This window comes from Gopherus flavomarginatus, chromosome 11 (genome assembly GCF_025201925.1).
Source record: "Gopherus flavomarginatus isolate rGopFla2 chromosome 11, rGopFla2.mat.asm, whole genome shotgun sequence".
Taxonomy (NCBI): Eukaryota; Metazoa; Chordata; order Testudines; family Testudinidae; genus Gopherus; species Gopherus flavomarginatus.
In genome coordinates this window covers 18,964,313-18,979,619 of record NC_066627.1, presented here as the reverse complement: position 1 = coordinate 18,979,619, position 15,307 = coordinate 18,964,313, and the positions used below count along the sequence as shown (strand labels likewise).

At 39.9% G+C, this 15,307-nt stretch overlaps 1 protein-coding gene across 1 annotated transcript; it reads right to left on the bottom strand.

Annotated features, from left to right (window-relative positions):
- Window positions 1-8,407: 8,407 nt before the first annotated feature.
- On the bottom strand, window positions 8,408-12,336 carry LOC127031270 (olfactory receptor 5V1-like). Its single transcript, XM_050918023.1, has 2 exons — window positions 12,315-12,336; window positions 8,408-9,306 (listed from the first exon to the last, which is right to left on the bottom strand). The coding sequence occupies exons 1-2, from the start codon at window positions 12,334-12,336 to the stop codon at window positions 8,408-8,410; spliced, it is 921 nt and encodes a 306-aa protein (XP_050773980.1).
- Window positions 12,337-15,307: the final 2,971 nt, after the last annotated feature.

Below are 15,307 nucleotides of genomic sequence, written 5' to 3'. Positions count from 1 at the left end.
CCTGCAATCTCCATAAATACTTGGGAGGAGGGACATTGCAGTCTGAGAGGGGCGTCGAGGAAAGGACAAAGACGCAGTTAAAATATTGATAGTCTTGCATCTGGAAATAATATGGGGCTTATTGTAAAGTATGTGGAATGGAACTCTGTAGACCTGGCTTCAAATCCTGGCTGTATCACAGAATCTCAATGCTACTTAGACTGGGATTTTCTAAGGGAAATAGGTACCCAAATCCTATTGATTTTCCATAGGACTTGAGCATCTAATTCTACTAGGCCTTATTAAAAATTCCAGCCTGCACCCCTCACTTTCCCATCTTTAATGTGGAAAAAGCAATGCGTCGGCAGTGGCAGATTGAATATGATGATGGCTTCTGTGGAAAAAAAAAAGTTTTTTCCCCAGAAAACCAAGACCTCCAAAATTTGTAATTTTGGGCTGAAAACTGGATATTTTAGCAGTTTTTGGCTAAAAAATATTCAATTTTTTGGTAGTTTTCTGGACTTTTTTTTGTGGCAGGTTGGGGGGCTGCTTAATATTTTATGTGAAATATGCCAGAAAAATTCAGCTGAAAATTGCTGAAAACCTTTGGACAGAAATAACTGCAAACATTAGTTGCTGCACAAGAAATCTTTGATTTTCAGTTTTCTCAATGGAAAAAAAATAATAAAGTAACGCATGAATTCCCATTAAAGTCTATTTTGATGAAAATCCAGTTATTCACCAATGTTTTTGACCAGCCCTGTACAGTTACAAGCGCCATATAGCACTGAGCTAGATCCAAAGAGACTGCCCAAAAGTTAGAAGCAGAACTGGTCAAAAATGTCAAAGTGAATTTTCCAGCAGAAACAACAATTTTGTTGAAACTGAAACTCTTTCACAGGCAGATGTAGATTTCAACTAATGTTTTGATGGTCAAATTTCAAAATGATTTATTCTGACTTTCTCGCTTGCTTTCATTTAACTTTGATTTGTATATCATATTTTTATTATATTATGCACTGCTACAGTGACCAGATGTCCCGATTTTATAGGGACAGTCCTGATTTTGGGGTCTTTTTCTCATATAGGCTCTATTAACGCCCCCACCCTGGTCCCAATTTTTCACATTTGCTGTCTGGTCACCCTGTGCACACAATCTATCACAATGGTTCATGACTACTTGTTCTTAGACATCCTCAATTACCATAACTGAGAAAATAATAATGATAACATGATTGAAACAGAATGGTTTTAGCTCTTCAAAATGAAAGGTTTTGGTGTTTTTGAACTGAACGTTTTCAAAAATTCTGTTATGCAGGAAGTTTCAACATTTGAAATTCAGGACTTTATTTTTTCTGCAAAAATGCCCCCAGCTCTATTGAAAATGCACAGATTGCTATTTAAATATTTGGAGGGACCTAATCCAGTCAAGTGCTAATTGTCTGCTGTAACTGTTGATATAAATCTAGGTGCCTCATACGACTGGGCAAAGAGTCTTTCTAGGTGAGGGATGCAAACCCTTGAGATAAGAGTAGAACCCTTGGAGGAAAACAGAGTGAACAGGATATCCACATTAGATGAAACTCCTATGCACCTTTCTGAGCATTGTCCCTCTGCCTAGGGTTGACTGCCATTCCCATTAAGCACTATGATTCTGCAGAGAAAGATTCTGAGGACACAACTGGCTTGGCAGTGGGCATGGGGGTTCCCACTGCCCTTTAGCTCTGCAAAGAATTGATACTCAACAAATTACCTGGTGGTTGGATGCTGAAAGATCTTAAAAGCTATGAGGGCTGGGGTAGGTAAGTACAGGAGAAATCCTGGAGGAAACCCAGAAATAGTCCCATGCACACCATGTTATTCCATTTTATTTACGGGAGACAGTGTACTGTGATCAATAGAAGAGAGTCTTTTATCTAAATCATTTTTTTTTAATTCAGAAATATGCAGTTAACATTGTCTGTGTGTCAACACTGGCCAATCTCACTATCTGTGAGATAACATTGCAGTTAACTCAGTAACATAGCTAGGCTTGACACTTTTTAAAAAATAGTTCCCACAAATAATATCATTGATTATTTTAAAGCATTTTTTTTTTAGATTTCTGTTGATTTAAATTTTTACAATTGCGTGACATTATGGGTTTTAATTATTTTTATCAATTTAAATTTTCACAGTGGTAGGAAATTTTTCGGAAGGTATCAGACATTAATTATTTAATGAAAGTAGATGCTGAGATTCAAAAAGTTAAAGCTTTAGAACTGTTACAACACAAATTTTCAACATCACACGTCAAAAGAAACACAGCACATTCCTTCACTGTAACTCCAGTAAATTCTCCAGCAGCTTTTGCCTATCTGTAAATGTTGCTTATTATCAATGGAAATATTTGTTGGTTTGTGTGTGTGCAGCGAAATCAATGTTTACCTACATTTACCCATAAAAAGCTAATCTTTCCAAGGCTGAACAAAGCCTGTGAGCTCTGAATACATGGGCCTGGAATGTTAAAATGTCATTTGTTCCTGTAGAAAGGGAATGTGTCTCTTTGACAGGAACTCAGTACTAATCAACTAATTCACTTTGCAGAGCACAATGCATGTTGTTTCTATAGGAAAAAATTTTCAAAGGCTGATATGGGGGTTAGATACCCAATTCACACGGAATTTCTATGGGACCTGGGAGCCTAGTACCATTTTATGCCTTTGAAATTCTCTTTCTAGAACTGCGTGAAGTGAAATAATGAATCATCCCTTAAAAAACATAACACCTAGGAAGCTTGCTTACCAATCATATTGAAGGGTTAAAATTCACATGCATTTTATATAACAAGCTGGTATACAGATTGTGCCAGCTCTTTTCCAGACCCAAAGTCCAGAGTTTGGTCAAGAGACCAGAGGCCTAGCAAATAGTGATCAGCTAAGAGAAAGCTGCGGTAAACAGGTTTCAGAGTAGCAGCCGTGTTAGTCTGTATCCGCAAAAAGAACAGGAGTACTTGTGGCACCTTAGAGACTAACAAATTTATTTCAGCATGAGCTTTTGTGAGCTACAGCTCACTTCTTCGGATGCACAGACCAATGATGCGGTAAACAGATAATCTTGTTTTGCTAAAAAATAGGCCTGTTCAGCAAATTGCCAGGTGTTGGAGCTAAGAATTAAATAATTGTGTCTTATTCAGAGTTGCAAATTGAACAAAGAATCCTTATTCCTATTGTGTCAGTCTCTTCTGTAGAGAACATTCTTCTCACAGTTCCAACCTTGAGTTTATGAAAATTGGCACGTCAGTATAAAATATGACATCCTTCCACCTCCCTTCTCAGGGACCAATGCCCTGCCTTAAGATATAAAGGAGACAATCTGTATTGTCATATACTCTCACTGTTTCTTTGCTTTAACCCCTAGGAATGTACCTATTGGACAATCAAAGGAGTTGCTCCATTCCTATGGACCCCAAATCAGAATTCAACACATATATATATTAATTAAATGGTAATTTGATAACTTGAGACCATGAGAGGAGACATTATGTAACCCTTTAACCATTGGCTAATGTGCTATCTTGTCTTGCTGCAATACCTATCCCAGGGTGTGGAACTAACTATGCCATCACTTTCCCCCGCCCCTGGAAAATCTATATATTCTATTGTAATCAATTGACTGGCAGTGTCTCTGAGCCTAATAAGCAAGGTGACACTCCACCAGCGCTGTGTGTAATAAACTCCTATGCTTGACCTCTACATGGTGTGGATTTATGTCCTTCACATATTAATATCCCAAGAACTTATTTTGCTGATACTTGTAAAGTTGTGTCAGGGTCTGACATTCCAGGGTGCAAGCCAGACCAAGGAGGGGCTGTGTTACCCATATCCTGCAATCTGGGTACCTCACAATACTTTACTGCTGTAGCTCCCACATGGGTTCCTCACAAACAGCCTGCCAGCCTGCAGGTCACACCCCCAGCAAACACCAGCCACACTCTGGCTTCTAGTCATCTTGGTTCCTCTTTACAGGGTGACCTCAACACAGTCCCAGTCTTGAATTCCCCCCCCCCCGCCCCGAAATGTGTGTTCTGCACTATGCAGCCCTCTCCTGGACAATCCAGATATATTAGATCTGCGGCTCCTCTAAGAGGATTAATATAGAATAGCCAGCTACCTTAAATGGAGTCACCCAAACAATTCACAACACTGGATTTGTTTTAATTATAGAATTAAACATCTTTATTTAACTACCAGGAGTTAGATTTTAAGAAAGTACAAGCATAAGGCATTAAAGTCAGATATGGTTACAAGAGAAATAAAGATAAAATGCTTCCTTTTACTAAAACATAATAAGCTAGACCACAATATTTTGGGAACACTGGGAAAAAAACCACAATATTTTGGGAACAACTTGTTTTGTTCAAACTAAAACAAAGTGCTCAGATGCCACAGTGATGAGTGAAGTACAAGAAAACAATGTAGACTAGAATAGGGAAACAATGTTGTGGTTTCTGAGTACTTTTAAACATATTTTTAAATAAAATTGAAGTAAACTTTGAAAGGCAAAGTAATTTCAAATTGAAAAATCTAAATGTTTTGTTTCAAAAATATCATTTTGATTTTTGAGCGGGTTTTATATAATCTTTTCAGTCAAAACAATTCAACAAATTCAGCATTAATTAGGAAAATATTTCAGTTGACCCATATCTGCATTTGGTTTATCTGAAACAATTCATCCAGCTGTAGGCAGTAGGGGCTCCTAAGCTGGCTCCCCATCAGTATAGCTGAGAGGATCTCCTCTGTGATGGCTCCTGGGGGCTGGAACTTGCTCCCCCCGCTTAATCTTAAACAGCCTTATCTGGCCATGCTGCAGAGTGCAGATCTGTTTGACAAGGCTCTTGGGCCTGGTCTACACTGCGGGGAGGGGTGGGATCTATCTAAGTTATGCAACTTCAGCTACGTGAATAACGTACTTAGACCTACTCACCACAGTGCCTTTACTGCGGTGGGTCGACTGCTGCTGCTTCCCCATCGACTCTGCCTGCACTTCTCACAGTGGTGGAGTACAGGAGTCGACGGGAGAGTGTTCGGGGGTTGATTTATCATGTCTACACTAGACACGATAAATCGACTCCTGCTGGATCAATTGCTGCCCGTCGATCTGGTGGGTAGTATAGACATACCTTTGGAGAGGCATAATGGCTTGCTTCCCGTAATGAGTCATAGGTGCTAAGGCCAGAAGGGAGTATTGTGATCATGCACATCCTCTGTCACTAGTTTCCTTCCCAATTCAGTAAGGGGCACACACTTTCCTTAACTTTGTTCTTGTTGCTAACAACAGAAAAGCAACAGAAAGTAAGACCCATAGATAATGTTGGACAATCCATTTTCCTTATTGGTCAGCAGAACCTTGAAGTTGGAGGAGGAAACATATAAATCCGGAGTCATCTACAAACTCCATCCTAGTAAGTTTAACTTAAGTCATCACATTTTATTTTATTTTACATTTAAAAATAAATGAAATTAAATTAAACACTGCACATCTCAAAGATAGCAATAACTCTTTCCTACTTATATAGTGATTTAACTCTGACCTCCTGATAGTAACTTTAGTTTAACGAGGGAGTACATTACTTTTGTCCAATTTTGATTACTTTCAAAGAAAACATAGAGTATTCCAGTGGAGAGGGACTAAAATGCTTTGTAACCAATAAGGCTTAAGCAAAAATTTTAGGTGGAGCTATTTCTTATCTGAAAATGATGTTTTGTTGAAATCTCAGTGTTTCGTAGATATGTGTCTAGATTAATGAAATTTTTGATTGGAAAATTTTGACATGATTTGAAATTAAAATGGAGTATTTTATTCAGCTTTCTCATGCTATTTCATTCTAAATTGAATATGGTATTTAATGAGACCCGAGTCTGCATTTCCATCATCTCAGGGTCTTCTGGCTGCTGTGTTCTATTGAGTGGTGACTCCAATACTGAATCCAGGTATAGCCTGAGAAACAAGGAGTTAAAAGCATCTGTGAAGAAAATTATAAACAAAATATTTCAATTAGTCCCTCACTCTAGTCTTAGCATGTCTTTCTCTCTGGAGGTACGTTGATACTGCACACTTCTGTCAGCAGTGTGTAGAGTAGATACATGGCTTGCCACTCAGCATGGGTATAAATAGTGGTGTAAATGGGGAGGCACTATATGGCCCTCTACTCACCCAAGCAATATCTCTTTCATCTGCACGGCTTCTTTTAGCCAGGTTGCGTCCCACTGCCTCCCTGTTGCCAGTGTCTTTCACTCCTGCTGAGCCTTTCACTGGCACGTGTACACAGCACAGTGTGGAAGTGGACTTGTTTTTCTCTGTGGCATGTAGCTACACATATCCTACATGGCACTGAAAGTGGTCTGCAATGTAGACGTAGCCGATGTGTGAATTCCTAACCACAATAAAGGTGTTATCTTGGAAGATGTCTATCTGACTTTAACTGGGTCCTACACAACTTAACTTTAAAAATAGAGGTTGAGATTCACAAAGGAGTGCAAAGAAGTAAATTGGCTAAACCCTACTGAAATCCAATGGGAGTTGGACAACTAGCCACATTAGGCACTTTTGAAAATCCCTGTATTTATTTTTGTAGATTTTTGTAGATGCCTAGGTGAGGAGGGATCACTGGAATTAACCAGTCTGTCCACCTGTATAACAGAACTTCTCCAAAAACTGTTGATTGAATGAAAGCAAATCTTCTAAAGAAACATCCCATACTGATTTAAAAATTGACAGTGATGGAGAATCCATTGCAAATTGTTCCAATGGCTAATTAGCCTCATTGTTAAAAATTTATACCAAATTTCGAGTCTGAATTTGCCTAACTTCTATTTTCAGCCATTGAATTATGAAACTATGAGTCTTCTGGATCTGAAAACCCACACTGGAAACCCACACCAATTTTTTTTAGATTTCAAAATCGGGGATGCAATTTTCCTAGCTCAGTTCCATCTCTAATTGAGATCCTATGTGCTTCCCTAAATTTTTATTCAATCTTTATACAGGCAAAACTCCTATCGACTCCAAGGAGACATTTGCCTGAGTATATCTAAAAAAATAACTTTGGGATTTAGCCCATTAGGAGGTGGAGTACATAGAGAGAAAGAAAATATCTTCAGTCAAAAGGAATCAGATGCCTCATAAACATTTTGCTAGTATTTTCAAAGGAGCTTAAGCGAGTTAAGTGAGCAATATGAGTGCAATACTAACCTATTTTATTAGTGTTATAAATGCTCAGTATAGAATCATAGAAATGTAGGACTGGAAGGGACCTCGAGAGGTCTTCTAGGCCTGTCCCCTGCACTCAAGGCTGAACTAAGTAAATATAGTATCCCTCATTGTAGCATTTGTGATTTTCAAAGTAACTAGAAGGTATCAGGGAAATAGAATTGAAATTTTCAAAGGAGCCTAAGTGAGTTATACACCCAAATGCCTTTGAAGTCCCTAATTCCCTAGGTGGCTTTGCAAATTCCAGTCTAAGTCTGTGTAAGGGGTTTGTCAGTAATAAGAATCTGAGTCAAAGAAATCTCAGGATAGGAAAATCTCTCCCTGAATGTTGTCTTCACTACAATTCCATGCTATGATTTGCCAAGAAATGAGTGCAGTTCAGAAAAGGATTGGATATTTATATTGTTAATAGTGGCCATGAATCATAGATGTTGTTAAAGCTGATGGGTGCACTAGCAATCCTTTGTTCAGGCTAAATGGAAGAAGCAATGAAATGTGCCTTTATGTAGTGATAGCTGGAAACAGAAGGAAGCCACTGCCCAAGGCAATGGGAGGCATGGCAAGACCAACCAGAAACTATGCCGCTTGAGCTTTGTCTGTGTCAGCCTCATTGCATGCAATCACCTCTCCCGTCTCTTTCTGATGGGGCCACCTTTAATAGCTCACTGTCTTGTGATCTCCAGATTCTTGGCATTGGCTGAGCCCTGTTGCTGGTTGGAGCTGAGGAATTCCTATTCATGGTTATCAAGTTGGCTATTGTTTAAGGAAAAGCAGCAAAGAGTCCTGTGGCACCTTATAGACTAACAGACGTTTTGGAGCATGAGCTTTCGTGGGTGAATACCCACTTTTTCAGATGCATGTAGTGGAAATTTCCACTACATGCATCTGACGAAGTGGGTATTCACCCACAAAAGCTCGTGCTCCAAAACGTCTGTTAGTCTATAAGGTGCCACAGGACTCTTTGCTGCTTTTACAGATCCAGACTAACATGGCTACCTCTCTGATAATTATTTAAGGAGGTACCCTTATCTAAGCTATTGTTCTGGTTTTCCCTTAGCAATCCCTTTTGACCTAACTTTATGCATTCAGTCAAGTACCACCACCACATTGAATAGGGAAATGGAATTGCACATAAAAAAGTAATACAGACATTTCTGCCTTCCTCACACATCTGACATCATCTGCCCAACAGTTTTCTCAAAGCCAGCTTCACATCCTTATTTTTCAGGCTGTAGATGATGGGGTTTAACATGGGTGTTAAGATGCTGTACTGCACGGACACTAGTTTGTCAAGAGCAAAAGTATATCCAGAGGCAGGTCTCATGTACCTGATGAATGCCGTCCCGCAGAACAACAGAACTATGGTGATATGTGAGGCACAGGTGGAGAAGGCTCTGCGCCTGCCCTCCGAGGATCTGATCCTGAGGATGGTGGAGAGGATGCAAATGTATGAAGTCAGGATGAGCAGGAGAGAGGCAAAGCCTAATGTCATGCTGAAGCAGAGTATCACCATCTCATTAGCAAAGGTGTCAGTGCAGGAGAGCTGTAGCAGAAGCGGAAGTTCGCAGCTGAAATGGTTAATTTCACGAGGACTGCAGAAACTCAAGTCTGTAAGGTAAAGTGTGTTGACCAAGGAATCCAGGAAACCAGATATCCATGCACTCAACAACATCTTCACACAGACCTGGTGGCTCATAGTGGTGCTGTATCTTAAAGGATTGCATATGGCAGCATATCGATCATATGCCATCACTGAGAGGAGAAAAATCTCTGTCCCAACCATGAAAATAAAGAAGAATATCTGGGCAATGCAGCCACTGAGTGAAATAGTCTTCTTCTCTGCCAGGAAGTTCTCCAGCATCTTCGGAACTGTGACTGAAGAATAACAGACATCAAGAAAGGATAGGTTGCTCAGGAAGAAATACATGGGGGTGTGGAGCTGAGGATCAACCTTTATTACCAGCATGATCAAAATGTTTCCCACCAGAGTGATTAGATAAATAACTAAAAACACCAGGAAGAGTGGAATCTGGAGGTGTGAGTCATTTGAAAGTCCGAGCAGGATAAACGCAGTCACTGTGGTTTGATTTTCCATCATCCTTTATTTATAAAGGCCTTGACCTGTTAGAGCTAAGAAGGTAAGATAGTGAGTTCATTAAACAAAGAAGAATGTGGTAGAGCTAATGCATTAAGTAGATCTATCTATCTATCTATCTATCTATCTATCTATTAATGTATGCTGGCTAGCATATACATATATATCATAATAATCGTATGTATTTGTATTGCTTGTATATAAAAATATGGGAAATCATGGGAGACGGGGGAGATTCCAGAAGACTGGAAGGGGGCAAATATAGTGCCCATCTATAAAAAGGGAAATAAAAACAACCCAGGAAACTACAGACCAGTTAGTTTAACTTCTGTGCCAGGGAAGATAAAGGAGCAGATAATTAAAGAAATCATCTGCAAACACTTGGAAGGTGGTAGGGTGATAAGGACTAGCCAGCATGGATTTGTAAAGAACAAATCGTGTCAAACTAATCTGACAGCATTCTTTGAAAGGATAACGAGCCTTGTGGATAAGGGAGAAGCGGTGGATGTGATATACCTAGACTTTAGTAAGGCATTTGATACGGTCTCGCATGATATTCTTATAGATAAACTAGGAAAGTACAATTTAGATGGGGCTACTATAAGGTGGGTGCATAACTGGCTGGATAACCGTACTCAGAGAGTAGTCATTAATGGCTCCCAATCCTGCTGGAAAGGTATAACAAGTGGGGTTCCGCAGGGGTCTGTTTTGGGACCTGCTCTGTTCAATATCTTCATCAACGATTTAGATGTTGGCATAGAAAGTACGCTTATTAAGTTTGCGGACGATACCAAACTGGGAGGGATTGCAACTGCTTTGGAGGACAGGGTCAAAATTCAAAATGATCTGGACAAATTGGAGAAATGGTCTGAGGTAAACAGGATGAAGTTCAATAAAGATAAATGCAAAGTGCTCCACTTAGGAAGGAACAATCAGTTTCACACATACAGAATGGGAGGAGACTGTCTAGGAAGGAGTATGGCAGAAAGAGATCTAGGGGTCATAGTGGACCACAAGCTTAATATGAGTCAACAGTGTGAAACTGTTGCAAAAAAGCAAATGTGATTCTGGGATGCATTAACAGGTGTGTTGTAAACAAGACACGAGAAGTCATTCTTCCGCTTTACTCTGCGCTGGTTAGGCCTCAACTGGAGTATTGTGTCCAGTTCTGGGCACCGCATTTCAAGAAAGATGTGGAGAAACTGAAGAGGGTCCAGAGAAGAGCAACGAGAATGATTAAAGGTATCGAGAACATGACCTATGAAGGAAGGCTGAAGGAATTGGGTTTGTTCAGTTTGGAAAAGAGAAGGCTGAGAGGGGACATGATAGCAGTTTTTCAGGTATCTAAAAGGGTGTCATCAGGAGGAAGGAGAAAACTTGTTCACCTTAGCCTCCAATGATAGAACAAGAAGCAATGGGCTTAAACTGCAGCAAGGGAGATTTAGGTTGGACATTAGGAAAAAGTTCCTAACTGTCAGGGTAGTTAAACACTGGAATAGATTGCCTAGGGAAGTTGTGGAATCTCCATCTCTGGAGATATTTAAGAGTAGGTTAGATAAATGTCTATTAGGGATGGTCTAGACAGTATTTGGTCCTGCCATGAGGGCAGGGGACTGGACTCGATGACCTCTCGAGGTCCCTTCCAGTCCTAGAGTCTATGACTCTATGTATTGTATATATATATATATATATATATGCATTAAACATCAATAATATTAAGCACAAATATTGTAACAGTGATATAGCCTAATCTGGCGTACATCATAATCCTGTTCACTTACGCTAAGTATCCCATAACACTTTGCTTTTCCTGAAGTAAGCATTTGACACAACTGGTAGGAAACTTGTCAAAATTAAGATACATTTGTTCTTTCTTAGTACAAGCTATGGAGGCACCTTCACTGACCAGTACCTGGAATGCTAGTATCCAAAACAAAGTTAAAAAAGAAACAAAACTACAAGTTAGGGAACTGGAATGAACTAATGAGTTGGATTATAGTAATGTGTAAAGAAATGTGTTACTTGTAAAATCATATAAGTAATAACTGAAATGTATAGCCTTGGGAGAACACTTTCTGCATAAGGCGAATGTGACATTGCTGCACGGGACTGCTCTTTGGAGACTGGTATCATACAAAAACTTTTCCTTGTACCATATTGATAAACAAGACTGACTTTGGTTATTTGCTCTCTTGAATTTATTTCATAACGTACCAAAGTGTAACCAAGCAATTGACTATCTATCTATCTATTGTGATGGGGCAAGGCCAGATGGCTACAGTAAAGTACTGAGGAACAGGTATGTTAGCCCCAGGCTAAACAAATCCCTAGTACCGTGGTAACCAAATGGCAGTTGCTCCAGGTTAATCAGGGCACCTGGGTTTAAAAAGGATCTCACTCCAGTCAGGCAGGGAGGAGCCAGAGGAGAAGGAGCGTGTGCGAGGAGCTGGGAGCAAGAGGCACAAGGAGCTGAGACTGAGAGGGTGTGCTACTGGAGGATTGAGGAATTATCAGACAATCAAGCATTATCAGATACCAGGAGGAAGGTCCTGTGGTGAGGATAAAGAAGGTGTTTGGAAGAGGCCATGGGGAAGTAGCCCAGGGAGTTGTAGCTGTTACAGGAGGCACTATAGACAGCTGAAATCCACAGGGCCCTGGGCTGGAACTCGGAGTAGAGGGTGGGCATGGGTTCCCCCCAAACCTCGCAACTCCTGATCAGGCACAGGAGGAGTTGACCCAGACTGTGGGTTCCACCAGAGGGGAAGATCACTGAGCTGAGCAAATCCGCCAATAAGCGCAGGACCCACCAAGGTAGAGGAGGAACTTTGTCACACTATCTATCTATCTATCTATCTATCTATCTATCTATCTATCTATCTATCTATCTATCTATCTATCTATCTATCTATCAGTACTATGTCCATAATGGTGGCATCCAAGTGTTTATTTGTTTGCTAGTATTGGCTGATATTTTTGATGGAACATAAACCCCAAGAGTGTTTGACTGTCATTAACAACTATTTTTCTGAGATCTGTCAGTTCACCTGTTCTTAATCCATTTAATGTATGCTTTATTGATATTGTATAGCGGTGAGTTTTCAATCAGAATGACATGCAATACTAAAGAGAATGCCTTACAGATGTCTAAGTATATTGCATCTATGTAATTATCCTTATCAACCAAACTTTTATTTTTATGAAAAATGAGGTGTTTGACAAGACCTCTTTTTCATAAAAAACATGTTCACTAGCATTATTAGTATCCTTGTCCTTTAATTCATTTTAAAGTGAATCATGTATCATCTTTTCTATTATTTTGTCCCAGGATTGATGTCAGGGTAACTCTAATTACCTGGGGCAGCCCTTGTGCCCTTTTTGAATACTGCCACAATATTAGCACTCTTCTACTCTTTTGGAATCGTATGGTGTTATGAGATTAAATATTGCTCGTAGATTTTTGGCTCCTACCAATGTAAGACTCTTGTATGCTGATAGGTAAAACAGAAGCCCTGACTTTACACTCCCATGGCATCATTTACTGTACTTTCCACCAAAATGAACAGAGGTAAAGAATACATTTCCACATACCTGATGCTTGTAAATAATTTTCAGTGTTCACAACTGTCTCTGGCATTCGGAGGCTCTCTCCACCTGACTCTGTATGTTTGATGAAGAATGGAAAATATAGTGTGTTAGTTATGCAATCTAGCAAATATAGTGGCAAAGAGCTAGAGACTTAATTAAAAGGGTTCTATATTAGGAAAGCCTTCTGATACCCAAGAGATTAATTATTTTTATTTATACTGTTAACTTATAGGGAAATAGTCTGTTACTGTTGGGACACACCGCATGAACTTTCCCACACTCCGTAACCAGAAATTGCCGTTTTTCCCCACGCAGCATGGCCTTTCTGTTATTGTTGTTACATATAAATAGACAGTATAGACCTAGGTTGTTAGTTATTTCCCTGTTATTTTATAGTAAATTTTCTCATTCAGATCTTCATAACTTTTCTTAAAGCAACTCTCCCTAAGGATTCTTTTGTATCTTTTACTCATCTCAAGTATTTCCCCTGCAACCTTACTTTCCTGAACTTTTGTTTTGCGTTTTGTAATACTGCGGTATAGGGTCTGGTCTATTTCCGACTGATGTCAACCAACCTCTGCGGAAATTGGATTAAGAACTTGTGTCAGATGAGGCTGCACTGAAGCAGCCTATGGGACCACGATTGGTACTGCAGCCACTTCCCTGCCTTAGTTCACAATTTTTGGCCACTTGCTTGGAGCAGGGTGAGCCGTGCCATAAGCTCAGCATCCATCTCTAAACAGTTAAAAAATCATAGAATTTATCTCTTTGTGGTTTTAAATAAAGAAAAATAAACTCAAAGGCAAACATTTAGTTGTGGGCCTGCTGGATCCCAGTTGGTTAGTGTCTCCTGCTGGTACTTTCAGGTGTCTATATGGGTATATCAACACACACCATAACAGTAAACGTCACAGCCCAGGTCAACAGCTAGTGCTATTTCTCTAAAAATAGCCGTGTAGACAGTGCTGTCGACCTGGGCTAGGAGGCTCGCTTCTGTGGAGTGTGTCATCCTGTGTGCAGGGGACTAGACTAGAAGATCTCTTCCAATCCTACAATTCTAGGATGGGTTTTGTTTGAGGCAGTAGTGGCAGAATGATAATACTTTGCTACAACCCTTAATGTGTGAGAACGTGTTTCCATCAATAACATGCCACACCAGTAAACTGGTACCCTTCACATGGGATGAATTTCAGAAAAAGGCCTATTCACCACTTATGTCCCAATAAAACCATGTGGCCCAGAGACCATATCTTAGTCACTATATCATAATGTCTCCATCTCTCCCCATCTGCAAAACAGGGCTGGTATACTTATCTGTGGGAAACACATCTCAGTTGCTGTTTTGGAACATGAACTAAACTGGTAAAACTTGGTCAGATTTCTCTACCATTGGGAAGACCAATAAAATATAAAGCGATAAAGTCCATCACCTCGTTCTGAGCTCATTCACAGTGCTGCATTTCAAAATTCATAAACTCCAATGGGAGGTGCCATGTTAGTCTTGAGTATTTAAATAGTTCCCATTTCCAAGCAATGTAGTGAGGGTTGGATTTATCCCACCGGAATCATTTGGCCCAGGGTATTACTAGAAAGAACCTAAGGGCTGCTAAATGGCCATAAACCCCTCCATAATGGGTGCATATTGAGGCCTTCTGTGATATATTGCCCTACTCAGTCAGTCAACAGTAGAATGCACAGGTTACTGAAAAAGGCTTTTCTCCATAGTGCTCTGGAGGCACCAGCCCAGAAAACAAAAGGCTTTGAGAAGTTAAGACATCTGAGAAGTCATGGCAAAAGGAGCAGACTTACTCTCCTTAGGGATATAAGCTGATCATAAAGTGAATTCATGGACTGTTTGTTCAACTTCTGAACATTACTACCCACGTGTTCTCTTTGGAATTTAACCATTACATTGACTCCTGTGCTCATCTTTTTCTCACTCGCGCTCTGTTTTCCTTGTATTTTTTTTTTCTGATGTGAAATTGATCTCCTCTAAAGCAATGATTCTCAACCAGGGGTATGCATATCCCTGAGGAAATGCAGAGATCTTCCAGGAGGTACATCAACTCATCTAGATATTTGCCTAATTTTACAACAGGCTACATAAAAAGCACTAGTAAAGTCAGTACAAACTAAAATTTCATAGACTCATAGACTCTAGGACTGGAAGGGACCTCGAGAGGTCATCGAGTCCAGTCCCCTGCCCTCATGGCAGGACCAAATACTGTCTAGACCATCCCTAATAGACATTTATCTAACCTACTCTTAAATATCTCCAGAGATGGAGATTCCACAACTTCCATAGGCAATCTATTCCAGTGTTTAACTACCCTGACAGTTAGGAACTTTTTCCTAATGTCCAACCTAAATCTCCCTTGCTGCAGTTTAAGCCCATTG

Bases quoted from the DNA above. Each gene is read 5' to 3' on its own strand.
- LOC127031270 (XM_050918023.1), bottom strand. From the start codon at position 12,336: ATGACAGTCAAACACTCTTGGG. The intron at 9,307-12,314 runs GTTTATGTTCCA...ATCAAACCACAG, and splicing joins GACAGTCAAACACTCTTGGG to TGACTGCGTTTATCCTGCTC.